General features: G+C 43.9%; 1 protein-coding gene across 7 annotated transcripts; it reads right to left on the reverse strand.

Annotated features, from left to right (window-relative positions):
* Positions 1-1,474: 1,474 nt before the first annotated feature.
* LOC106588323 (integrator complex subunit 3) lies at positions 1,475-27,651 on the reverse strand. Of its 7 annotated transcripts, none has more exons than XM_082970045.1 (30): positions 27,305-27,651; positions 26,517-26,600; positions 25,473-25,556; positions 23,481-23,594; positions 23,249-23,333; positions 22,988-23,054; positions 22,425-22,566; positions 21,170-21,299; positions 20,957-21,054; positions 17,301-17,492; positions 16,993-17,080; positions 16,659-16,738; positions 16,157-16,248; positions 15,808-15,938; positions 14,944-15,072; positions 14,295-14,427; positions 13,538-13,592; positions 13,357-13,392; positions 12,774-12,877; positions 12,522-12,686; positions 12,017-12,170; positions 10,416-10,484; positions 10,229-10,304; positions 10,001-10,114; positions 5,424-5,472; positions 5,159-5,326; positions 3,321-3,421; positions 3,068-3,140; positions 2,769-2,925; positions 1,475-2,486 (listed from the first exon to the last, which is right to left on the reverse strand). In XM_082970045.1, exons 1-30 carry the CDS (start codon positions 27,386-27,388, stop codon positions 2,409-2,411), a joined length of 3,132 nt encoding a protein of 1,043 aa, XP_082826171.1. In that variant the 5' UTR covers positions 27,389-27,651; the 3' UTR covers positions 1,475-2,408. The 7 variants fall into 7 exon arrangements, with proteins under 7 accessions (XP_082826171.1, XP_082826173.1, XP_082826172.1 ...); XM_082970047.1 differs by having other exon boundaries at positions 15,820-15,938; positions 21,164-21,299; XM_082970046.1 differs by having other exon boundaries at positions 14,950-15,072; positions 21,164-21,299.
* Between the last annotated feature and the right edge of the window lie 122 nt (positions 27,652-27,773).

A 27,773-nucleotide genomic window follows, 5' to 3' on the forward strand; every position in this document is an offset into this window, starting at 1 on the left:
ATTGTCATTTTGATGTCACTTGCATTATAAATAGGAAAATAATATATTTCTACACACTTTACATTTAGGGCTCCTGAGTGGTGTGGTGGTCTAAGGCACGGCATCTCAGTGCAAGAGGTGTCACTGCAGTCTCTGGTTCAAATCCAGGCTGCATCACATCTGGCCGTGATTGTAAATAAGAATTTGTTCTTAACTGACTTGCCTAGTTAAATAAAAATAAAATGTGGATGCTACCATGACTACAGATAATCCTGAATGAATTGGGTATAATGATGAGTGAGAAAGTTACAGAGGGTCAAAGATCATACCCCCAAGACATTCTAATCTCTCACCATTACCAATTACAGGGGAGGTTAGCATGTCTTGGGGGTACGATAGTTGACCCTCTAACTTTCTGCTCTTCTCCCAGATTCCTTCACCCAGGTTTTCATATTCCACAGCATATGAAAAGGTGGATGCTGTTACTGGGAGGTAGAGAAGAGTGGTCCGGATGTATATAGCAGCCTCATATAAAGATATTAAGAGAACAGGTGATAATGACTCAGAATTAGGATTCAATGACAAGTCCTGGAGTTTACAGTGTCATCATGGTGGTTATTGTTTCAGACACAATAATGTTGAGACTCAAGTTACAGGCCCTCTGCCATCCAGAGTAGGAATGTACCTGGATCACAAGGCAGGTACTCTGTCCTTCTACAGCCTTTCGGACTCAATGCCTCTCCTCCAGAGTCCAGACCACATTCACTTAGCCCCTCTATCCTGGGTTTTGAACATAAAAAGATAGAGCTGTGTAAACTGTGATCGAGGAAGCCTTACTAGAGAGATGCTTTAAGTTCTTTAACCCTGTGCAAGTATTGCATTTTGTGATCGAAGATGTGATCTTAAGTTTAGTCAACGTTTCAATCTTGTACATTCACCTCAATGTATGATTTAATGTACATACTGAATAACAACTTGATAGAAACTTGTAAATAAGAATATGTTCTTACTTGACTTGCCTGATATTAAATTACTTGCCTGATAGATACAAATGACAATACTTTAATATTGATATCTTGAAACAAATGTCAATAAATGAAGACCTCTAGTCTCAACCTCAGTTCGCACTGGATACATAGGTAATAATTTTCTTAATTTTTTTTTTTACTTAGGCTACTTTCAGGGTAAGTGGGGGAAATGGAGGTAAGCCTATGGGGCCAGGAGAAACTCATCTACGGTCCGGATTGGTTTAAATAGCTACTGCTAAACTTAGCCAGCGCTAAGATAATTAAATAGCCTACATTATGAGACATCTCTGAGCAGAAGGGTACTCCAGTAATGTCCTGGGTAGTGTTACAGCATTGACTGGTGTGAGCTGTGCTGCAGTGTGAAAACTCAACCACAAGCCTGAATCATACTTAACATGCAACATTCAATCTCTTATTTAAAGATAATCGTCAAACACATTACATAAGACTATATCTCCACACCACAGTTGTTTTTTAGCCCTTTTTTTTTTATTAATATCATAATCATTTAACATAGTTATGACCTTTTTTATGAAAATAGTTCAGTAGAAAGACATTTCCATTAAAAAGTTCAGCGACGACTTCTGGCTCCTCCATTCATACAGTCTTTATTTCTGACCTCGCATACAGTCCAACCATCTGTGGTTAAAATGATCCAATGAGAGAGAGTGTGTGTCCATGTTCTCGCTTCTGGCCAATCAGAAATGAAAAGTGAACAGGAGACAGGTATGTTTATCAACCAATAGTTAAAGTTTTTGTTCAGACGCGGGAAGGATTTTTGTTGTTTTTTTGTTGTTGAGGGGGTGTGATTGTGACAGAGGTGTTTTTTCTTTCCAGGAACGGGGTGAATCGCCTAAACCTAACCTTCCACATGTGCCTCTGTTAAAATTGACTGGACTGGATGGTCTTGCTGGTTGTTCGGTCATCATGGTCATGGCTTATAAAATGCTTTGTCGGTCTGATGTCTCCAAGTGCATTGTGATAGGCGGACCTCTAAGTGACAATAGAGCAACACATTCACTCCCCCTAAACATCCAGTCTAGTCATGTAATCCTTTCCTCAAGGATACAGATATCAGTCTTGTAACAGTGTTTCTGTCAGTCTGTGCCACGGCGACTGGCATTTCCCCTCGCTGCTTCTCGAGCGCTTTGGAATGCCCCCCCTGACCAATCCAGCCAGACCAACTGACACAAAGCAGCCAATGACCAGTGAGAGGAGAGGAAGAGCGTCTCCATGGCTCCAGCCAGTAGCATTAAAGTCCATGCGGAGGAGTCCTGCCCCCTCTTGTTGAGTGTCTCTGGGGGCGGGGTTTCCTCTGTGGTTTGGAGAAGCTGGTTGGCTGATGGTCCTGTCTTCAGGGATGTCACTATGGCAGGTGGGAGCGGGTTGGTTGTGGGGCTGTCAGTCACTGTCCGAGGCCACCGCAGATGAGCCTTTCCTCTTCCTCTTGGGAGCTTTGGGTTTGGAGTCCTCTTCCTCCTGGAGTAGGGGTGGAAATAAAAAGGAGGTTTGAGGAACAAATGGAGACAGAAATAGCTTCTGAAACCAGGAGAGCTAAACATTTTTTTGTATTAATATTGAAACTATAATGACACAGCTGAGAGAGACACAAAATAGTTACTGATTAACAGTTTAAGTTCTGTTAATCAGCAATATAACCTAAATCTAATCCTGGTGCTGGAGAGTAAAAGGGTACGGAACTATGTAAGGCTCATCTTAACACACTCTCTCTAAACAGGAAGTGGTCATAGGAGGACCTACCGAGGCACTGCTGGATGCGCTTTCTTCCTCGTTGCTAACAGGAGTGGCCGCTCCCTTACGCGACCGCGGAGAGGAAGCGGGGGCCTTGCGCCGTGACTTGGGAGGCTTGGAGGAGGGCTCTTCATACTCCTCTGCCAATGAAAACAGGTCGCTGAATCTGAGCGGCGGAGACAAAAAGAAGGGACACATTTACAATCCTGTCATACTCTTAAACCCCTATAAGACACTCCTAGTAACTGTGTTATTCATAGCATGTTTTAATGATCCTCTGAGGACAGGAAGAGAGTCTGGGGTCTCACCTCATCTTGTGGGCCTCGTCACAGCTGGCCTGGACGTGCTGCAGTGCCTGCAGGATGGGTGTCTGTGTGAAGACTGGGGACACACAGACAGAGAAGGGTCAGAGTTCACGGTACGGTACTTATCACTGGGTTAGACATGTGTTTGGGGGATACTAAGGTAAGTGTATAAGGCAGTGTTAGTTTGTTGCTATTGCAGGAGAGATGTGTGTTTTACAATAGTAAAACAGTGTGTGTGTGTGTGTGTGTGTCTCACAGCTGTTCTTGGTGTTGCTGAGGTTCAGCCTCAGGTTGTCCATGTGCTCCAGGATCTGTTCCAGGGTCAGCTGGGCCAGTTTACTGCTGGAGCTCCGCAGACTGGGAGACACACAGACAATAAAACACTCCTTCCTTATACTCCGGTGAACAGGAACACTACTGTGACCAGGCTTTAACCTAACGGTCATCAACACAGTGTGCAGGCTTTTGTTCCAGCCCAGCATTTAAACAACCGATTCAACTTATAATCAAAACCATGGGTGATTTGCAGTGCAGTTAAAATCAACAAAAGCTCAACATCAATGAACAGAAACACTAGAACACCATTCTGAAGCATTTAAACCCATGTGTGTGTGTGTCTTCAGTTAAAGAGATTTTACACCAATGATAATAATTTTTCTTACCCCGAGAAAAGATCAGTTTCAATCAGCGGTGAAGTAAACAATGCATGGAACACGAGTATGAAAAGTTCTACTTTAAATCTCTGGAAACAGTTATTTCGGATAATTCAATATTTTAAGTCGAACCCAGATCTTCTGGAGTGAAAGTGTTGAGCTATAGGTCGAATCAAAGTACACTATATGACCAAAAGTATGTGGGCATCTGCTCATTGAACATCTCATTCCAAAATCATGGGCATTAACATGGAGTTGGTTCCCCTTTTGCTACTTTAACAGCCTCCACTCTTCTGGGAGGGCTTTCCACTTGATGTTGGAACATTGTTGTGGGGACTTGCTTCCATTCAGCCACAAGAGCATTAAGGAGGTCGGGCGATTAGGCCTGGCTGGCAGTCAGCATTCCAATTCATCCCAAAGGTGTTTGATGGGGTTCAGGTCAGTTCTTCCACAGACATCTCAACAAACCATTTCTGCATGGTCCCCGCTTTGTGCACGGGGGCATTGTCATGCTGAAACAGGAAAGGGCCTTCCCCAAACTGTTGCCACAAAGTAGGAAGCCTAGAATGTCATTGTATGCTGTAGCATTAAGATTTCCCTTCACTGGAACTAAGAGGCCTAGCCCGAACCATGAGAAACAGACCATTATTCCTCCTCCACCAAACTTTACAGTTGGCACTATGCATTGGGGCAGGTAGCGTTCTCCTGCCATCCACCAAAGCGTGATTCATCACTCCAGAAAATGCATTTCCACTACTCCTGAGTCCAATGGCAGCGAGCTTTACACCACTCCAGCCGACGCTTGGCATTGTGCATGGTGATCTTAGGCTTGTGTATGGCTGCTCGGCCATGGAAACCCATTTCATGAAGCTCCCGACGACGTTGCTTCCAGTGGCAGTTTGGAACTCGGTAGTGAGTGTTGCAAGTGAGGACAGACGATTTTTACGCACTATGCGCTTCAGCACTCAGCGGTCCCGTTCTGTGAGCTTGTGTGGCCTACCACTTCACGGCTGAGCAGTTGTTGCTCCTAGACGTTTCCATGTCACAATAACAGCACTTACAGTTGACGGGGCAGCTTTAGCAGGACAGAAATTTGACAAACTGACTTGTTGGAAAGGTGGCATCCATATGACGCCGCTACGTTGAAAGTCACTGAGCTCTTCAGGACGGGCCATTCTAATGTCAATGTTTGTCTATGGAAATTGCATGGCTGTGTGCTCGATTTTATACACCTGTCAACAACGGGTGTGGCTGAAATAGCCGAATCCACTAATTTGAAGGGGTGTCCACATACTTTGTACATATAGTGTATGTGTGAGCTATTTTAGAAAGTGTAGCGAACTAATAAAAACCAATTGGATGTCAACATTAAAGAAAACTAGTAAGATTGGGGTAAAAACTCCATCTCTTTAAAAATGGAAAGCGGTGGACTCGTAGTCACCTCTGGCGTTTGCGTGGCAGGTTGTTGTTCTTGATGAGCAGGGCCTTGATGTGTTCCCCCAGGACGTCGTCGTGCTTGGCCGCCCAGTGGCGCAGGATACTGGTGGTGAACTGGTCCTCCGGGTGGCAGGGCCGACTCAGCACCATCTTCACCATCTCCCCACTGGGCCTAAAGGGGGAAGGAGCACCACAGGGATCAGTACTGGTGCCACTGTAGTCTTGTTTTTATTCATTTGCAGAGATATGTACCCGTAACTATAGCTTACTTTTCCCTGCGTAGTTGCAACAGCAAACAGGAGAGTGCTTCTGGGTGTTCTGGAAAGGAAGAGATACAACATGAGCATAGAATAAGCATATTATGCCAGTGGTAATACCAGGAAAGAACAGTGTAGAACCATTAACACATTTTAGTGAAGGTCAATAGCATACCCAGCTCAAATATTCTAAAGATAAGCTGGTAGTAGCTTAACTGTCAGCTATTAACATTAACACGCTATACATGACGTCAGAACTCAGGTTCTCCCCTTCACAGCACTGTGGGTTTTGACTGACAGCCGGTAGACTTGAGCACCGCGCAGAAGATGGGGCCCCTCTCCCCAATAATTGGGCTACTTTTACACATGTTGTCTGAGTGAGGGAAATGCCCCTATAAAAGTCCAAATGTGCACTTCACATATCCATATTTGAAAACTCATGTAATTTACAGTATCAACGTTTATGACCGCTATGTTTGATCCACAGGATGACATGCGTTATACCCTGGGTTGTCCTGAAGAGAAAGAGCCGGTTTGTCGTATTGTAGAGAACATTTGCCGCAGAACACACACTTCAATGCACTCATGACATTCTACGCGCACTAAAATTACCATCTGATTGTCTGAAGTGACTTTTGAAAGCCTAACACTAAGACGTTATTTTATAATAATGGCGCCGGAGGGAATGGCAGCCGTTTTAACGGGCTCCTAACCAACTGTGCTATTTTGTGTGTTTTTTCACATTGTTTTTAACTTATTTGGTACATAATGTTGCTGGTACCGTCTACTATGACCGAAAAGAGGTTCTGGATATCAGAACAGCAATTATTCACCTCGATCTGTACAAATATTATTTATTTAATGAGTCTGACGTGAAGGATATACTGCTTCTATGAGACCAGGCCCAAATCACCGTCATTCGCGTGAAGAAAAGACGGAAATACAGGGGGCGGAGATCGGAGTGCCTTTTGAGAATTCGTTGGTGAGTGGGTAACCCGCTTCTACCATCTGTTCTATTGGCCAAAGTGCAATTACTGGAGAATTAACTGGATGATCTCTGCTCGAGACTACCCTACCAACGGGACATTAAAAACTGTAATATCTTATGTTTCACTGAGTCATTGCTCGCCTGAGGTAGCGTACCTCATCATAAACTGTAGACCACACTAGCTATATTTTTCGTAGCCGTCCATTTACCACCACAAACCAATGCTGGCACTAAGACCGCACTCAACGAGCTGTATAAGGCCATAAGCAAATAAGAAAATGCTCATCCAGAAGCGGTGCTCCTTGTGGTCGGGGACTTTAATGCAGCCAAACTGAAATCCTTTTTACCAAATTTCTACCAGCATGTCACAAGTGCAACCAGAGGGAAAAAAAATTAATATAAAAAAATAAAAATAACTCTAGACCACCTTTACTCCACACACAGAGATGCATACAAAGCTCTCCCTCACCCTCCATTTGGCAAATCTGACCATAATTCTATCCTCCTGATTTCTGCTTACAAGCAAAAACTAAAGCAGGAAGCACCAGTGACTCACTCAATACGGAAGTGGTCAGATGATGCGGATGCTAAACTACAGGACTGTTTTGCTAGCACAGACTGGAATATGTTCTGGGATTCATCCAATGGCACTGTGGAGTATACCACCTCAGTCATCGGCTTCATCAATAAGTGCATCCATGACGTCGTCCCCACAGTAACCGTACATACATATCTCAACCAGTAGCCATGGATACAGGCAGCATCCGCACTGAGCTAAAGGCTAGAGCTGCTGCTTTCAAGGAGCTGGACACTAATCCGGACGCTTATAAGAAATCCCGCTATGCCTTCAGACGAACCATCAAACAGGCAAAGCATCAATACAGGACTAAGATTGAATTCTACTACACCGGCTCTGACGCTTGTAGGATGTGGCAGGGCTTGCAAACTATTATGGACTACAAAGAGATATCCAGCCGCGAGCTGCCCAGTGACGCGAGCCTAGCAGATGAGCTAAATGCGTTTTATGCTCGCTTTGAGGCAAGCAACACTGGAGCATGCATGAGAGCACCAGCTGTTCGGGACGACTATGATCACACTCTCCGTAGCCGATGTGAGCAAGACCTTTAAACAGGTCAACATTCAGAAGGCCGCTGGGTCAGACAGATTACCTGGACGTGTACTCAGCATGTGCGGACCAAGTGTCCTCCCTGACCAAGTCTATAATACCTACATGTTTCAAGCAGACAACCATAGTCCCTGTGCCCAGGAAAGTGAAGGTAACCTGCCTAAATGACTAACGCCCCGTAGCACTCACTTCGGTTAGTCATGAAGTGCTTTGAAAGGCTGGTCATGGCTCACATCAACACCATTATCGCGGAAACCCTAGACCCATTACAATTCGCATACTGCACCAACAGACCAGGCAATCTCAATCACACTCCACACTACCCTTTCACACCTGGACAAAAGGAACACCTATGTGAGAATGCTGTTCATGGGTACAGCTCAGCGTTCAACACCATAGGGCCCACGAAACTCATCACTATGCTAAGGACCCTGGGCCTAAACACCTCCCTCTGCAACTGGATCCTGAACTTCCTGACGGGCCACCCCCAGGTGGTAAGGGTAGGCAACAACATATCTGCCACCCTCATCCCCCTCAGGGTGCGTGCTTAGTCCCCTCCTGTACTCTCTGTTCACCCCCGACTGCGTGGCAAAGTACGACTCCAACAACATCATTAAGTTTGCTGACAACACAACAGCGGAGGAGGTCAAAGACTAGGCAGTGTGGTGCCAGGACAACAACCTCTCCCTCAACGTGGGCAAGACAAAGGAGATGATCGTGGACTACAGGAAAAGGAGGGCTGAACACACCCCCATTCACATCGACAGGGCTGTAGTGGAGCGGGTCAAGAGTTAAGTTCCTTGGCATCCACATCAATAATAAACTATCATGGTCCAAACACACCAAGACAGTCGAAGAGGGCACGACAATACCTTTTCCCCTTCAAGAGAAACTATTTGGCATGGGTCCCCAGATCCTCAAAAAGTTCTACAGCGTCACCATCGAGAGCATACTGACCGGTTTAAAATGAACCTTTATTTACTAGGCAAGTCAGTTAAGATCAAACCCGGACGACGCTGGGCCAATTGTGCGCCGCCCTATGGGACTCCCAATCACGGCCGGTTGTTATACAGCCTGGATTCGAACCAGGGTGTCTGTAGTGACGCCTCAAGCTCTGAGATGCAGTGCCGTAGACCGCTACGCCACTCGGGAGCCCCGGTTGCATCACCGCCTGTTATGGCAACTGTTCGGCATCCGACCGTAAGGCGCTACAGAAGGTAGTACATAGAGCCGAGTTCATCGCTGGGGCCAAGCTTCCTACCATCCAGGACTTATATACTAGGCGGTGTCAGAGGAAGGCCCCAAAAAATTGTTGAAGACTCCAGTCACCCAAGTCATAGACTGTTCTCTCTGCTACCGCACGGCAAGTGGTACCGGAGCACCAAGTCTAGGTCCAAAAGGCTCCTTAACAGCTTCTACCCCCAAGCCATAAGACTGCTGAACAATCAAATGGCTACCCAGACTACTTACATTGACAACCCCCCATTTGTTTTTACACTGCTGCTACTTGCTGTTTATTAACTATGCATAGTCACTTTAACCCTACCTACATGTACAAATTACCTCGACTAACCTGTACCCCCAGACTTTGACTCGGAACTGGTACCCCCTGTATATAGCCTCAGTATTGTTATTTTGTGTTACTTTTTATTTTATTTATTTAGTAAATCATTTCTTTACTTTATTTCTTGAAATGCATTGTTGGTTATGGGCTCATAAGTAAGCATTTCACGGTAAGGTCTACAGCTGTTGTATTTGGCACATGCGATCAAATTTGATTATAACTGAGCTAGCCATGTTGGCAATAGAAAAAGCTTTCCAATGATGCCCACCTGATCCAGATTGCGATTAATAATGGAATGTTTATGTGTGATGGTGGGGACGAAGGGCTGTGTTCCACACAAAAAACTACAATGGTGCTTTCTTCAGTTCCACAATGGCAAAGCTAAGAGCGCTCAAAAAAACCCACCTTACAGCTGAAGGATCTTCCTTCAGTCATAAAAGTGCATTGAAATGACTTAGGAACTGTGTACAGTTTGGAGAAATGTGCGACCACTTGGCGACACCAGTTAGACCTCTCACTCAAACCCTCGTTATCGTTTTTTCTTATCTTGCACCCATTCCAAAATGTCAATGAATATTCTTATGTTACTGAACGTATCCAGAGTATTTTCAGACTTTGTTATTGACAAATGTTGTGAAAAGTACAGCAAGTGTAAAATGCATATAAAATCAACATCGTAATGTTTGGATTCAGTCTTGTGTAAGGTCAACTGTTGTGTCCTCATCTGATAATTACCCCATCTCCAAAAAGTTATTTCAATTGCTGCCATGGTCATGCATATGATTTGTGTAGTTCTTGTGAAGTAAATTTGGCCCAATCTATATAGGTCAATTTCCACGAGTGTAAGGGGATCTAAGTGATTTAGCTAAGAATAGTGGAGAGCAGTGTCTAGGCCTTAGTGTGTATCTCACCTTTGTACTTTAGGTGCTGCAGGATGGGGATAATGGTTTCCAGTGGAATGCTGTGGGCCAGGAAGAGCTGCCAGGTGCTGTACTGCTCAAACGTCTCCCAATCCAGAGACTGGACTGTAAACAATATTTCATACAGTGAGACACAAGCACTATGAGTCTGTGTTTTTAAGTCTGGGTGTGTGTGCCAGTATACGAGTGTGTGTGTGTCTGACGTTATACGTGACTCACTGAGGATATTGAGGACAGAGTCCTTGCGGAACATCACCAGATTGCCAATCATCACGTGACACATCAGCTCCTGCAGCTGAAAAAAAAGAAAACAAAGAGAGATGGAGGGAGTGAGTGAGATGGGAGGGTTGAAGGAGAAAAATACTATGCAGTACAGCGTATTTTTGTGTGAGTGTGGTTGAATTACCTGTGTTGAATCGATGACGGCTACAATCATGTTGAGTAGCTCTGCACTCCGCAATGTCTCATCTGGGAACTACAGAGAGAGGAGGGAGATGTCAGCAGTCAAACGGTGGCAGACTAGGGAGTGTTGGGTGAATGAGTGTGCTTTTTGATGTAAATCAGATGGTCTTGACCTCAATATATACAGTACATTTGGAAAGTATTCAGACCCCTTGACTTTTTCCACATTTTGTTGTGTTAAAGTGGGATTAAAATGGATTTAAATTATCATTTTTTGTCAAAGAACAATTCTAACAGAACATAATTTATGGAAAATAAAACACTAATATCTTGATTAGATAAGTATTCAACCCCCTGAGTCAAGACATGTTTGGCAGCGATTACAGCTGTGAGTCTATATGGATAAGTGTCTAAGAGATTTGCACACCTGGATTGTACAATAATAGCCCATTACTCTTGAAAATAATTAAGCTCTGTCAAGTTGGTTCTTGATCATTACTAGACAGCCATTTTCAAGTCTTGTCATAGATTTTCATGCTGATTTAAATCAAAACTCTAACTAGTCCACTCAGGAACATGCAATGGCGTCTTGGTAAGCAACTAAAGTGTATATTTGGCCTTGTGTTTTAGGTTATTATCCTGCTGAAAGGTGAATTTGTCTACCAGTGTCTTCTTGAAAGCAGACCAAATCTGAAACAAATCTCTCTCTAGGATTATACCTGTGCTTAGCTCCATTCTGTTTATTTTTACCCTAAAAAAATAGCCATAACATGATGCAGCCACCACCATGCTTGAAAATATTTAGAGTGGTACTCAGTGATGTGTTGTGCTGAACATACCGTTTTGTATTCAGGACAAAAAGTGAATATCTTTGCTACATTTTTTTTACAATTTCTTCTTTTCACTCTTATTTATGTTAGTATTGTGGAGTACCTACAATGGTGTTGAACAATTCTCAGTTATCTCCCTTCACCATTGGCCTCATGGTGAAATCCCTGAGCGGTTTCCTTCCTCTCCGGCAACTGGGTTGGGAAGGACGCCTGTATCTTTGTAGTGACTGAGTGTATTGATACACCATCCAAAGTGTAATTAATAACTGCACAATGCTCAAAGGGATATTCAATGTCTGCTTTGTTTTACCCATCTACAAAATAGGTGCCCTTCTTTGCGAACCATTGGAAAACCTCCCTGGTCTTTGTGGTTGAATCTGTGTTTGAAATTCCCTGCTCAAATGAGGGACCTTACAGATAATTGTGTGTGGGGTACAGAGATGAGGTAATCATTTAAAAATCATGATAAACACAATTACTGCACACAGAGTGAGTCCATGTAACTTATTATGTGACTTGTTAAGTACATTTTTACTCCTGAACTTATTTAGGCTTACCATAACAAAAGGGTTGAATACTTACTGATTCAAGCCATTTCAGCTTTTCATTTGTACATAAAAAAATGTTAAAAAAAACTTAACTCCACTTTGACATTATGGGGTATTGTGAGTAGACCAATCTCAATTTAACCCATTTTAAATTCAGCCTGTAACACCACAACATTTCGAAAAAGTCAATCTCTGAAGATGGTGTTTGTGTATGTGTTTGTGTGTACCTCGGTGTAGATGGATGGTGTGAGATAGCAGAGGAGCCTGATGTCGTCCTCCTGGCAGGCCTTCATATCCATCATCAGACAGGTGTGCAGGTCCCCTAACGCTGTGGCCTGGGCAAAAGACTCATACAGACTCATCTTCCCCATCGCCGCTTTACTGTGGTGGGAGACGATGTCACAACAACGTTAGAACTAGATTACAGCTACGATCCAACAATGGTGCAACAACGTTAGATCAAATGATGTTAGACCAACAGAGCCGTTAGATGGCAAAAATGTGTACAGGCTCATGTCTCCGATGACGGCTTTATCGCGGTAGAAGGAACATTACCAGCAGCATTAGAGAACCAAACAGTGCACGGTTATAGGGAAGGAGCTAGATAATCAGTAACTTCAGGCAGACAGCAAAATCTCTAACCCACTACTCCCTCAGCCTCCCTGAAGCCAAGGGGTCCCCGTTCATTTTTAAAGCTAATGCTAAGCAGTGTGGCGGCCCCAGTGCCCTCACCTGGCCTTGAGGTAGTAAAGCAGGTGGTAGCCGATCTTGGGCTGTTTCTGGTAGAGCTCCGCCAGCATCTCCAGCAGCACTGAGAAGCCACTGTTGTCCTCCTGCATCTGACACAGGTTCCTGAACACCAGGCACACAGGCTTACACACAGACTCCTCCAGCGACCTGGGAATGAACGAACACACAGAGTTCATTTTTTATTGTTCTCTCATGTATACACAAATGTACGGCAGAGGCCGCACACACACTTACTCGTCTGTGATCTCGTCGGGAAGCACGTCTCCTCTGAAGTGGCCCTTGAAGAGCTCGGCCAGACAGGAGGCCAGAGTGGACATCTGCTCTGAGTCAAAGTCCTCCTGAGAGAGAGAGAGAAAGGGCGAGAGAGCAGGAACATCAATAAAACACAGAGAATTCCCATTTCCCCCACAGGATGTACACTGAGTGTACGAAACATTAGGGACACCTGCTCTTTCCATGACAGACTGACCAGGTGAATCCAGGTGAAAGCTATGATCCCTTATTGATGTCACTTGTTAAATCCACTTCAATCAGTGTAGATTAAGGGGAGGAGACAGGTTAAAGAAGGATTTTTAAGCCTTGAGACAATTGATTGTGTATGTGTGCCCTTCAGAGGGTGAATGGGCAAGACAAAATATTTAAGTGCCTTTGAACGGGGTATGGTAGTAGGTGCAACGCTTCTGCGTTTTTCACACTCAACAGTTTTCCGTGTGTATCAAGAATGGTCCAACACCCAAAGGACATCCAGCCAACTTGACAACTGTCGGAAGCATTGGAGTCAACATGGGCCAACATCCCTGTGGAACGCTTTCAACACCTTGCGGAGTCCATGCCCCGATGAATTGAGGCTGTTCTGAAGGCAAAAGGGCAGGGGTGCAACTCAATATTAAGAGGTGTCCTTCATGTTTTGTACACTCAGTGTATGATGACCCCCCCCAATAAATATCTGGAGTTAAGCCCATGTTATTCAGACTACATTATTATTTTAGTTCACTCACCTCCAAGATTAGGTCCACGATCTCCTGCATGACTTCACAATGTGTCTCAGTGTCACTGTTGGAGGGAGAGAAGGGGAAAGGAAATAATTATTAACAAGCCCATTTTGAATAAACGACTTCCAGTGCTGTAATCAGCAATATTGTTACAATCAGCAATGACAGCAATGGGAGTGATTGGGGGAGGCTGAGAGATGAAGTATGAAAGCGGCTCTCCAAATCAACTCGAATCAATGGACGGAAAACGGCAGAAACAACCCAACCTACTAGTGAGCTGGGCAGAGGCGTGAAGCAAACGCCTCCTCATCCTATACATAAGTTAGCAGTGTGAACGGGAAGAGCAGGGATCTCCAACACTGGTGGTGAAAAGCTACTGGGTGTGCAAGCCTTTGTTCTAGCCCCACAGTAAACCACCTGATTGAAATAATCAAGGTCGAAACTGAAGAGGACCATGATTAGCTGGAAACAAGTGCATTAGTGCTGGGGTGGAACAAAAGACTCAGCACCCAGTAGCTCTCCAAGGTCTTGATCTGGGATCGGGCACGTGTGACTGAGGATCTGACTGAGAATGTCAGTGAATGTGAAAGATTCGAGTGTTAAGCTGCCATGAATAAAAAAAATATTTATTCCTATATGTTTGCTTTGGTAATGTCTTATGCCAATATCGCTAATTAAATTGAATTAAATTGAGTGTGCTCGTTTGTTAGACAAATAATGTTATGATGCGAGGGCATTGTCAAGTCACATCCACTCAACTGACCTTCCTTTCTGTAACTGCAACACCTTCTCCTTCATCATGTCGTCCAATTGGTCCACGTAGGGAGTGATGTCAGCGGGCTCCTCAATAATGGCCTCTTTGATTGGGTGGAATCGGAACTCCCGCTTTTTATTTCCTGTAATAACCAAAATGAGGTCAGCCAATGACTTGAAGTGGATGAGTAAGAAGCAGAGTGAGATTGAGGCCCCTAATATGTTTCTAGTCATTTGAATTGATTTGTGGATTTCTAAATTGCTTTCACATGCAAGTTTCTGATTTGGTTTCATCTAAGCTAAAAGCAGTGTTAATGTATTAAGCTGCTGATCTATGTTGAAGGGGGGGGGGGGGGGGGGGGGGGGGTGAAAGCAAAACTAATCTAATGTGGTGATAATCGGAGTTGAGATTATGCTAGTGATAGGCCTGGTCCCAGATCTGTTTGGGCTGTCTATCCAACTCCTATGGTCATTGTCATCCATAGGAGTTGGCATGACAGCACAAACAGATCTGGGACCAGGCTAGATCACGTTAGTGGTCATTTGGTGTAAAATGTAGTGGAATAGATTGTACCAATTTAAGTGTTGAGAGTCTGGTGGTTATAAAACAGTATCTATTATATGGGTTGAGTGCAGTAATAAAATGTGTCCTTCCTTACCCTCACCCTTGTTGTTAATCTCCTCCTCATCGTCGCTGAAGGCAGCCTCCGTGTTGTCATAGCAACCGTCCTCCTTGTCCAGCAACACATGATTGTCCATCTCCAAGGAAACAGACTCCTCCATTTTCACTGAGGAGCGAAGGGTGATTAGACAGCATTGTAGAGTAGAGGCAAGGAAACATAAGGCTCTCAGATAAAGGCAGCACGAATAACAGCTTAGCTAGATATATCCCTCCAAAAACACACACAATTTTCCTGTATAACCTTATTCAAAGTAGTTAAACATTAACGCTAGGGTCAATTATTTAATCATGCGATATTTAGTGGGGACAATTCACGTTTTAAACTGTCAGCTGCACCCCAATGCAATTCAATAAAGTCATAATGAATTGAAAATGCTCTACTTTAAAGTTCCTTTTCAAGATGGAACATGACACTAATTCAGCAGACACTTTTACCCAAAGCCGCTTTCAGTTGGCACAACAGCCTGAGCTCTAGGGACCAGAGTCTATTCAAGAGACAAGGTCTAATTTCCCTACTGTTGCTAGAAAGAGGCTAGTTTCAACTCTACAAATATCATAAAGCATGATTCAAAAGGTTGCTTCTTTATGATTCCCAACCTGACAATATTGATTAGTGTTATTGTGCATGTCCGGGGGAGGATGGTTGCAGATGAGGGACGTTTATTCTGCATGTCCGGGGGAGGATGTTTGCAGATGAGGGACGTTTATTTTGCATGTCTGTAACTGTAATGAGCTGTGTAAAGAAAGTCCTCTTTAAGGACCACCAACAGTGTTGATTTATTCATTCATTCATTCATTCATTCATTCATTCATTCATGTTAAAAAATAAAAGTTTCATTACTTTCATTTGTACCTTCATCCCTTCCCTCGGTGGGGGGTGAGGGGGAACTGCAGAACTCTGGGAAGCGTTCCCTCAGCATGGAGCGCAGCTCCCGGTCCAGTTTGGGGTTGTCAAAGAGTGGGGCTAGGTGACTGAGGGAGGAAAAGACAGACCGACATGTGGTTACAATAAGGCTGATGAAGATCCACTGACATAAAATGGAATAAAATAACTAAAATCACTGACGATACCAAAATCATTGGATCAAAGATATAGGTTCAATTGAAATATAATATTAATTTGTTTATCTATGGTCAAATATATCCTATGATGGCGGTGGTGTGTGCATGTATGCGTGAGAGAGACTCACGCCAGCACTCTTTTCTCCATGATGAAGGTGAGAGAGTTGAAGACTCCCTGCCGCACCTGCCCCTCCAGAGGGGGGAAAAAGTGAGGGATGATCTGTGAGGGAGAAAGAGGGGGGCGGGTGGAGAAAAGAGAGCAAAACAGAGTAGGATCAACTGAAGGCAAGAAGGAGTCAAAAGAGGAGCTGAGTCAAACATCTGAGAGAAGGCCAAAATACCACATAACTAACTTCTCTAAAGCACGGCACAACGAACACTAATTCAAGTTGCCATTAAACGTCCCCACTGCTGTAAATTTACCACTCGTTTCCCAAGTCAGACCAAACGGGTGAACACCGCACAAAATGTAAAAACATCTCTTCACTCTCTAATACTATGCTAACACACGGAGCATGAAGCACGTGTCAACAAAGTCTATTCCACTTTGAATAGCTAAAATTAGCAGCAAATTCACCATAGCTAAGTGATATGAATGAGCTCCATTGTGTAATGTGTGCATCCACTCACCCGACACATGAAGTCCAGGAGAGTGGCAGTGATGGCTGGATGAGGCTTCATGGAGTGGTGCATCACCAAGATGGCCGGCTCTGAGAGAGGGAGGATGGTTAAACCATGAAAACAGTAAGGGAAGAGAAAACAGTGCATACTGTGGCAGAGAGAAGGTGATAGCAGAAAGGCGTCCATCTTGTAACCTCTTTCCGTTATTCTAATATACCACTAACCCAGCATTCGATAACATGTTTTCCTACTTCTATACATTTAGTCGAGCACATTGGCCCCTTACATGAAGAGATACAGGTGGTGTTTTCCGCCCCCCCCCCCCCCCCCCCCCCCGTCTTACCTATGTTCATGATGCTGTCCTTCTCTGGGCTGAAGAAGAGCCAGTCGTAGAACAGGGCCAGCTTGGCGTTGGAGGCCGCCACGTTAGACTGAAGACGTAAGTAATAAAAATGTATTTATTACAATGTGATTACTACTTACTGTTATTTATTTATTTATTATTTATGGTTAACGTCCAGTTAAATAGCTGTAAATACTAGGTCAATTCAAATTAAAAAAAGCTTTATTGTCTACTTAATTAACAGACAGGAAATCATCATTGGCATAAGTGCAAAATAAAGCGTTAGCCATCTTTGCCCCGCCCCTTACCGTGCAGGTGGTGAGCAGCCAGCCAATGATAGCCCAGCGGGGCAGGATGTCGGAGCTCAACACCTCATTGGATGGGTGCACCACGCCGCAGATGTAGCGAATCAGGTCGCAGCGCAGCGACTGGCTCTCTGCCGTGGACAGGTATTGTCTCTGGAACCAGTCCTGGTATCGCTTCTGCTGGCCAAAACGCACCTACAGGGAGAGAAGGACAGGATAGGCATAAAGGAATGTGTATATGCATGTACTATACATGTGTTCGTACCATCCTGAGAAGTGTTGTAGTGTGTGTGTGTGTGTGTGTGTGTGTGTGTGTGTGTGTGTACCATCCTGAGAAGTGTTGTAGTGTGTGTGTGTGTACCATCCTGAGAAGTGTTGTAGTGTGTGTGTGTGTGTGTTCGTACCATCCTGAGAAGTGTTGTAGTGTGTGTGTGTGTGTGTGTGTTCGTACCATCCTGAGAAGTGTTGTAGTGTGTGTGTGTGTGTGTTCGTACCATCCTGAGAAGTGTTGTAGTGTGTGTGTGTGTTCGTACCATCCTGAGAAGTGTTGTAGTGTGTGTGTGTGTGTTCGTACCATCCTGAGAAGTGTTGTAGTGTGTGTGTGTGTGTGTGTGTGTGTGTGTGTGTGTGTGTGTGTGTGTGTGTGTGTGTGTGTGTGTGTGTGTGTGTGTGTGTGTGTGTGTGTGTTCGTACCATCCTTTGAAGTGTTGTAGTGTGTGTGTGTGTGTGTGTGTGTGTGTGTGTGTGTGTGTTCGTGCCATCCTGAGAAGTGTTGTAGTGTGTGTGTGTGTGTGTGTGTGTTCGTGCCATCCTGAGAAGTGTTGTAGTGTGTGTGTGTGTGTGTGTGTGTTCGTACCATCCTGAGAAGTGTTGTAGTGTGTGTGTGTGTGTGTTCGTACCATCCTGAGAAGTCTTGTAGTGTGTGTGTGTGTGTGTTCGTACCATCCTGAGAAGTCTTGTAGTGTGTGTGTGTGTGTGTGTTCGTACCATCCTGAGAAGTCTTGTAGTGTGTGTGTGTGTTCGTACCATCCTGAGAAGTCTTGTAGTGTGTGTGTGTGTTCGTACCATCCTTTGAAGTGTTGTAGTGTGTGTGTGTGTGTGTGTGTGTGGTGTGTGTTCGTGCCATCCTGAGAAGTGTTGTAGTGTGTGTGTGTGTGTGTGTGTGTTCGTGCCATCCTGAGAAGTGTTGTAGTGTGTGTGTGTGTGTGTTCGTACCATCCTGAGAAGTCTTGTAGTGTGTGTGTGTGTGTGTTCGTACCATCCTGAGAAGTCTTGTAGTGTGTGTGTGTGTGTGTTCGTACCATCCTGAGAAGTCTTGTAGTGTGTGTGTGTGTTCGTACCATCCTGAGAAGTGTTGTAGTGTGTGTGTGTGTGTGTGTGTGTTCGTACCATCCTGAGAAGTGTTGTAGTGTGTGTGTGTGTTCGTACCATCCTGAGAAGTGTTGTAGTGTGTGTGTGTGTTCGTACCATCCTGAGAAGTGTTGTAGTGTGTGTGTGTGTGTTCGTACCATCCTGAGAAGTGTTGTAGTGTGTGTGTGTGTTCGTACCATCCTGAGAAGTGTTGTAGTGTGTGTGTGTGTTCGTACCATCCTGAGAAGTGTTGTAGTGTGTGTGTGTGTTCGTACCATCCTGAGAAGTGTTGTAGTGTGTGTGTGTGTTCGTACCATCCTGAGAAGTGTTGTAGTGTGTGTGTGTGTTCGTACCATCCTGAGAAGTGTTGTAGTGTGTGTGTGTGTTCGTACCATCCTGAGAAGTGTTGTAGTGTGTGTGTGTGTTCGTACCATCCTGAGAAGTGTTGTAGTGTGTGTGTGTGTTCGTACCATCCTGAGAAGTGTTGTAGTGTGTGTGTGTGTTCGTACCATCCTGAGAAGTGTTGTAGTGTGTGTGTGTGTTCGTACCATCCTGAGAAGTGTTGTAGTGTGTGTGTGTGTTCGTACCATCCTGAGAAGTGTTGTAGTGTGTGTGTGTGTTCGTACCATCCTGAGAAGTGTTGTAGTGTGTGTGTGTGTTCGTACCATCCTGAGAAGTGTTGTAGTGTGTGTGTGTGTTCGTACCATCCTGAGAAGTGTTGTAGTGTGTGTGTGTGTTCGTACCATCCTGAGAAGTGTTGTAGTGTGTGTGTGTGTTCGTACCATCCTGAGAAGTGTTGTAGTGTGTGTGTGTGTTCGTACCATCCTGAGAAGTGTTGTAGTGTGTGTGTGTGTTCGTACCATCCTGAGAAGTGTTGTAGTGTGTGTGTGTGTTCGTACCATCCTGAGAAGTGTTGTAGTGTGTGTGTGTGTTCGTACCATCCTGAGAAGTGTTGTAGTGTGTGTGTGTGTTCGTACCATCCTGAGAAGTGTTGTAGTGTGTGTGTGTGTTCGTACCATCCTGAGAAGTGTTGTAGTGTGTGTGTGTGTGTTCGTACCATCCTGAGAAGTGTTGTAGTGTGTGTGTGTGTGTTCGTACCATCCTGAGAAGTGTTGTAGTGTGTGTGTGTGTTCGTACCATCCTGAGAAGTGTTGTAGTGTGTGTGTGTGTTCGTACCATCCTGAGAAGTGTTGTAGTGTGTGTGTGTGTTCGTACCATCCTGAGAAGTGCTGTAGTGTGTGTGTGTGTTCGTACCATCCTGAGAAGTGCTGTAGTGTGTGTGTGTGTTCGTACCATCCTGAGAAGTGCTGTAGTGTGTGTGTGTGTTCGTACCATCCTGAGAAGTGCTGTAGTGTGTGTGTGTTCGTACCATCCTGAGAAGTGTTGTAGTGTGTGTGTGTGTTCGTACCATCCTGAGAAGTGTTGTAGTGTGTGTGTGTGTGTTCGTACCATCCTGAGAAGTGTTGTAGTGTGTGTGTGTGTTCGTACCATCCTGAGAAGTGTTGTAGTGTGTGTGTGTGTTCGTGCCATCCTGAGAAGTGTTGTAGTGTGTGTGTGTGTTCGTGCCATCCTGAGAAGTGTTGTAGTGTGTGTGTGTGTTCATACCATCCTGAGAAGTGTTGTAGTGTGTGTGTGTGTTCGTACCATCCTGAGAAGTGTTGTAGTGTGTGTGTGTGTTCATACCATCCTGAGAAGTGTTGTAGTGTGTGTGTGTGTTCATACCATCCTGAGAACTGTTGTAGTGTGTGTTCATACCATCCTGAGAACTGTTGTAGTGTGTGTTCATACCATCCTGAGAAGTGTTGTAGTGTGTGTGTGTGTTCGTACCATCCTGAGAAGTGTTGTAGTGTGTGCGTTCGTACCATCCTGAGAAGTGTTGTAGTGTGTGTGTGTGTTCATACCATCCTGAAAAGTGTTGTAGTGTGTGTGTGTGTTCGTGCCATCCTGAGAAGTGTTGTAGTGTGTGTGTGTGTTCGTGCCATCCTGAGAAGTGTTGTAGTGTGTGTGTGTGTTCATACCATCCTGAGAAGTGTTGTAGTGTGTGTGTGTGTGTTCGTACCATCCTGAGAAGTGTTGTAGTGTGTGTGTGTGTTCGTGCCATCCTGAGAAGTGTTGTAGTGTGTGTGTGTGTGTTCGTGCCATCCTGAGAAGTGTTGTAGTGTGTGTGTGTGTTCATACCATCCTGAGAAGTGTTGTAGTGTGTGTGTGTGTTCATACCATCCTGAGAAGTGTTGTAGTGTGTGTGTGTGTGTGTGTGTGTGTGTTCGTACCATCCTGAGAAGTGTTGTAGTGTGTGTGTGTGTGTTTACCCTGGAGGTCATGAAGAGCAGTTTGGTCTCCATGTCTGGTGTGAGGCGACAAGCCAGGAACTTCCGGGATGTGCGAGCGGTCAGGAGTTGCAGCAAGCCTGTAGAACCAGACGGAGAGGGAGCGAGAAAGAGAGAGATTTAGAGCTGAGCCACGAGTCTCTCAGACACATGCACCCCCCACCCCCGTGCTGAGCGACACTCTCTTACCCTTACCAGTGAACTGAGGGCTCAGGGCCTGGGGGTTGTGGAGCAGGTCTTTCCACAGCAGCTCCATCTCCGGGATCCGGGCCACAATCTGCAGCAGACGCACCAGGTCTCTCCCAATGATAAAACACTCCATAAACTAGACAGGGACGAGGGAAGAAGAGAGAGAGGAAAATGTCATTAAGAGTTCAATTACTTCACTGCTGTGTGGAAATTCCTCCTTGTCAAACCTAGATACAGTATAATAACAGTCTGTGTTCTTGGGCATATAGAATATGACATAAATCTTCTTTCTTATCAGTCCTCCTATCAAGAATCCATATGCATCTTCACTCCAATTCTCTCCCCCCCCCTCCTCAGGGGTTTATCTTAACTATACTCCACCTGCTTTCCTCTCCCTCCTTCCAACCTTGAAATGTACTCCTCCCTCATTCCCTTACTCACTATATTGATACCCACCATTGCGACCTGTACGCTCTCGTTGGTTGGCCCTCGCTTCATACTCGTCGCCAAACCCACTGGCTACAGGTTATCTACAAGTCTCTGCTAGGTAAAGCCCCGCCTTATCTCAGCTCACTGGTCACCATAGCAGCACACACTCGTAGCACTCGCTCCAGCAGGTATATCTCACTGGTCATCCCCAAAGCCAATTCCTCCTTTGGTCGTCTCTCCTTCCAGTTCTCTGCTGCCAATGACTGGAATGAACTGCAAAAATCTCTGAAGCTGGAGACTCATATCTCCCTCACTAGCTTTAAGCACCAGCTGTCAGAGCAGCTCACAGATCACTGCACCTGTACATAGATGGGCTGTTTACAGATGGCCCATCTACCTACCTCATCCCCATACTGTATTTATTTATCTTGCTCCTTTGCACCCCAGTATCTCTACTTGCACATTCATCTTCTGCACATCTACCATTCCAGTGTTTAATTGCTATATTGTAATTACTTCGCCACCATGGCCTATTTATTGCCTTAACTTACCTCATTTGCACTCACTGTATATAGACTTTTTGTTTTCTTTTGTTCTACTGTATTATTGACTATGTTTTGTTTATTCCATGTGTAACTCTGTGTTGTTGTATGTGTCGAATTGCTACGCTTTATCTTGGCCAGGTCGCAGTTGCAAATGAGAACTTGTTCTCAACTAGCCTACCTGGTTAAATAAAGGTGAAATAAAAATAAAATAAATAAAAATATTGCTCTTCTCCTTACCTCACTGATCCCATTACATCACCCCCTCCTTCATTCCTCTCCTCCCTCACCTTCTCTCGGAGCAGGCCGATACAGAAGTCCACCTCCTTCTGTCTGAGGACCAGCAGTGCCGGGGTGCCGTGGTCCACGATGAGGCGTAGGTAGGTGTACACTGACATGGCTATCAGCATGCCACTCTTCAGCACCCACTCCCTGAGGGAAAAAAAGAGAGATAGAGATGACTGTGGAAAAAGGTTTGTTGTATGGTAAACCAAATGAGTCCAAACTTGTGTTGAGCAAAAAAAGGAACAGAGGGGTGCTCAATAACAACAACCACGAAAAGGGCTGACCAAGGAAAACTTCCAAAAGGACTAACTTGAGGCAGAAAAGAGTTGGAGCACTCAACAAAAAAAGGCAGATTGATTTATGTTGAATTTCTGCCTCAAATTAGTCCTTTTGGAAGTTTTTCTTGGTAAACCCTTCTCATGTGTTATGAGCCTACTTCGAAGCATTAGATTATTTTAAAACTAATTGTGTGAGATATGTTTTTGCCCTATGAACCAGTTGGACTTTTATTACATGACAATACTGTAGTGAAAGAGTGTTTCCTGTTGAACTCCACTCGCCAACACACCTTTGTTCCACCAGTATGTCCAGCACATTCTCAGCCAGCCACAGGTTCTTATTGGTGATGTCTCCTCCTGGACACAGAAAAAAAGCCACATAGCTGCTCAATCAAGCAAACCAATGCACAGACAAAATAAACAAAAAAGGTGAAGAAGCCATTTTGAGCAACAGTGAAACAAGACAAGATACTACTTTGTACATTGGCAGAAAGATTTGCTCTGCGTCTCAAAGCAGCGAAACCAACAGTACACGTGGTGAACGGACCGACCTGCGATCTGCTTCATAAGGGTCATGAGGATGCCGTCCGCTCCGATTACGCCACTCTTCACCAGCTCCCTCACCAACCACACCAACTGAAGGGAGAGAGAGAGAGGGGAGATCATTAGTCAATCACTTACTCATTAGAAAACATCAAAATCTACATGTGTATTTTGTGTCAATAAAGCGAATTAAATTGAGAAACCGTTTCTGCCTTTTCTACACGGAGACAAACTGTTTACCTGTGTGCGGCACACGTCTTGCAGCTTGAGGAACTTCTCCATGAGCATCTGGTTGATCTTGATCAGGATCACGTTCATGCCGTCCCTATTCACCAGGGTCAGGTCTCTGTAGCACTGTGGAGAGTAGAGTAGAGAATACAAACGTGTTATATGACGAAAGGCTAATTTGCTTTGCAGCATATTGACATACTGTACAGTGTACATACAACACAGTGTGATAACGAACAGCTTTGTGCATCAATAGGGGCTATGTATAAATAATGTAATGTGGGTTAAATTGGGCACCCAGTCAAACGTTCAGATGACAAGGATTTAGAGGCGCCACAGGAATATTATAGAAGTTCACCATTCTGTAATTTATTTATATATTTTTTTAAGAATGGTGAACGAAGAAATGAATGAAGAATTGATATATATATGGACAGTGAACGTCAGAATGTATAGGGGAGACGGATAGAGGAAGACAGACAGGAAGGAGACGGGATTAGTAGCCATGTTGTCAGGGTGATAGGTGGTCCGGAGTCTGGAGGGCTAACCACTACACCAGACTCTGGATCAGAACTTCACTATTCTCTAAATCATTTCTATTGATTTCCCCAACAGCCCCATTCTACAGAACCTTACGGTGGAAATGTCCATGTCTCATCATAAGGTGTAATGATAATCTACAGTCTGAAAGTGTATATATATATATATATACATACATACACACACACACACATATATACACACATATACATACATATACATATACACACATATATAATAGCGGTGTTAGAGGAAGTGAGATGTGCATAAAGTGTGTGTGATACTGGTAATCACACACAGTGATTTAGGAGGCTGCAGTGTGTGTATTTATAGTTTTGTGTGAGGGTGTAATAAATATGAGCGTCTGTACTGTGTGTGTGATGTTTGTTGCGTGAAAGCCATAGATACTGACAAGGACAGTGAGGCTTCAGAGTTTAGCATGAACATTTGTGAAGTGTTTGCAGTGTATGTGATGTATAGACTGGTATGTAGCAGTGGTGGGAAAGTACTCAATCGCCATACTTGAGTAAAAGTAAAGATAACTTAATAGAAAATTACTCAAGTAAAAAGTGAAAGTCACCCAGTAAAATACTACTTGAGTAAAGTTAAAAGTATTTGGTTTTAAATGTACTTATGTGTCAAAAGTAAATGGAATTGCTAAGATGTGCTTAAGTATCAAAAGTAAAAATAATTTCAAGTTCCTTATATTAAGCAGCACAATTGTATTTTTTTTATTTGTATTGACGGATAGCCAGGGGCACACTCAGACATAATTTACAAACAAAGCATGTGTGTTTAGTGAGTCTGCCAGATCAGAGGCAGTAGGGGTGACCAGGCATGTTCTCTTGATAAGTTTGTGAATTGTAATGAGTACTTTTGGGTGTCAGGGAAAATGTATAGAGTAAAAGTAAAAGTTGCCAAAAATATAAATAGTAATGTAAAGTACAGATACCCCAAAAAACAACTTAAGTAGTACTTTAAAGTATTTTTACTTAGTACTTTACAACACTGGGTGGTAGAGTATTTGGAGTCTATAATTCCATTCACATATCCTGTAGCCTAAAGTATTCAAGGTATTAGGGTGTTGATAACGGCACACTATTTTTAGTGCACTCACAAGAGTCACTATGTAAGCTAATTCAAACCATGTGAGGTGTGTATAAATATTGGTGTGCGTATAGTGAATGCAATCAATGGAGCCATGATCATGAGAGCTTTCCGACCCTCCTGGTTTGACCTGGAGTCTCCCAGAATTGGCTTTTGACTTCCCGCGAACAGGAAAACTATTCCAGAGTATTTTGAAAACGCAATAACGAAATTAGACTAAGATGTAAAAATGTTGAATCTACCCGAAATGAGCTCTGTCTGACTTGGAAACCATAATGATCATATGAAACGATAACGTGTATGATAATGATATGAAGTATGATAATGATCATGTATATGGTAGTAATGAGGCCTTACCCTCTGTGCCTGTGGGGGCTCTGTGAGCAGCAGAGCGAAGAGTCCCAGACACACCTCCTCGTGCTGCTGTGGACCTTTACACACCTTAAGGGAGGAGATGAGGACAATATATCATACCATGTAACCTAGCCCTGACCAAGTTATCGTTACTCATTGTGTAATTTCTTATTATTTCTATCTCTCTGCATTGTATGGAAGGGCCCGTAAGTAAGCATTTCACTGTTAGTCTACACCTGTTGTTTATGAAGCATGTGACAAATAAAATGTCATTTGATGGGGCTGTAGCCTCCATTATCATGGTGTTGACGAAGGAGGCTTCAGCCGTATTAGGGCTTCATGTAACTTGAACCTATTCAATTCAACATACTACATTCCATGTCATTTCAGCAGGCCACGACACCCACCATCTCAGATTGTATTGAAATTGTTTTTGTAGTTAGAAACAGGTAAGATTGGCATTCCTGAAATTATTTTGATGAAATGTAATTCTATCTGAGAAATTAAGCTAACTTTTTAGTGCTTTGCAATTGTAATGATATTAGGTTGTGTTGGGTTTAATAGTACATGTCACAAATCACAATACATTTAGAGCTGTTTCCTAATAACTTCATTGAAAAACATAAGAGTGCCATGCAATTCATTATTTTATTGGAGTTGTCACTACATTTTAGTCCCTAGCCCATTTCTCCATCAAAGTTTGGGCTTGTAGGAGAAGTTTTCACCTAGCCTGCAAGTAGCATACTGTATAATCGTACACATCTCAATATGCTTATGTAGCATATGTATCACATCCTTTGAGTACTAACATTTACAAAGGGCATTGCAGAAATGTGAATGAGAACAGCTCAATTGCTAAGCAACGGATTACTCTGACCATAGTCACATTCTATTAGATTCAATTCAATCCTATGCTATACAACTAATGTAATGTAGATCCTAAGGCTCATCTAAAATATGTAAGTAGCTACATTGCATCTGCATATTCTAGTATGTAGAGTCCCATCCCATGGTGGTGGACTATTAGTGAGAGGGCGAGGGACTCACATTAGCTGTGATGGCATCGTTGGCTTCACGCTCGGACAGGCCGTTTGTCAATGAAGTGACGATCCCCACACACCTCTCCAACCGCTAATGAACACAACAACAAAAAGGAATGTTAACCACAAAGACAGAAAGACACCCAGAAGCATAGATAGGTCTAATTGTTCACAATTCACAATGTGGGCATACACACACACAGACAGAAACACACACAAAATGCCACACAAAGAACAACACAGCACATTAAAACACATGGGAACAACAAGTCAGAGAAATCATACACACACAAATCACACAGAGAGACTGCACACAAACAATAGAACGATGATCACTGTCAATTGAGCTAGCTACTGTATGAAAATGCCTTAACCGTGTGGGGGTTAGGCTCTTGATTTTTTTAGGGGAAGGATCACTACAGGGGTTGTCAGAAAAGGTACTTTATTGACATGTGTATGATGAGCTTTGCGCATGTGCATGGGCTCGTGTCTCATCTATGTTTACCAAAATAGCATGCTAAATGCTACGCTAAATTCTGCTTGATTCCCCATCATTTAAACTCACGTCAACAAAGCGAAAATATGTACTGCAAACATACACACGCTAGGCTATAAAATGCCATTTCGAATTAGTAACCAAACTTGCTGAATGATAGCTAGCTAGCAACATGCAGGCTATTTTGTAAAATGGTTCCGTGTCTTTGTAGTGAATGTTTAATAAGGTGCTGTATGCTTGAACAGCTGTTCGTATGATGTAGCAAAGCTTCTTGAGAATATGTTTTATAGTAGCCCTACCTCCTCCAGCTCATCTTTTGCGTCCAGGGTCGTGGACACCAGTAGGCGACCCTGCGGTTTCCCCTTTGCCGGTGAAGGCTCCATCACCTCCCGCCTCGCTTCGTCTGGCCCCAGAGGACTTGAGGGGTTAGACACTAGGGTTCGGGGAAAATTCTAAATGGTTTTCTCGTAGCAATGGATCGGCTCTAACAATAGACAGTTGTTTAGACTCTTTTTACACGGTCTTCGTCGGACACCGTGTTTTTTTTACTTGGTTTGTCCACCTCTCAGTCTCAACTCCAGTGCTTTCGACAGTGTCCGAATAAAACAAACTAACTTCCGGAGGGCATGGTGGCCTAGCGGAAGTATTCGTTCACAGAGCTGGCAAAAGGGAGAGCCCATAAGGCTCTTTTAAGCCAATGATTGATCTACTTATTTTGAATGACATAATGGTTTACCAATGAACGCAGAGAAACCCGGCCAATGAGTG

Source organism: Salmo salar, chromosome 27 (assembly GCF_965601325.2).
Source record: "Salmo salar chromosome 27, fSalSal1, whole genome shotgun sequence".
NCBI lineage: Eukaryota > Metazoa > Chordata > Actinopteri > Salmoniformes > Salmonidae > Salmo > Salmo salar.

Excerpts from the sequence above, each read along its gene's own strand:
- LOC106588323 (XM_082970044.1), bottom strand. The coding sequence starts at position 27,388 with ATGGAGCCTTCACCGGCAAAGGGGAAACCGCAGGGTCGCCTACTGGTG. Across the intron at positions 23,055-23,248 it reads CCTTATGAAGCAGATCGCAG|GAGGAGACATCACCAATAAG; the intron begins GTCGGTCCGTTC and ends TTCTGTGTCCAG. Across the intron at positions 12,687-12,773 it reads CCCGACGAGATCACAGACGA|GTCGCTGGAGGAGTCTGTGT; the intron begins GTAAGTGTGTGT and ends GTTCATTCCCAG.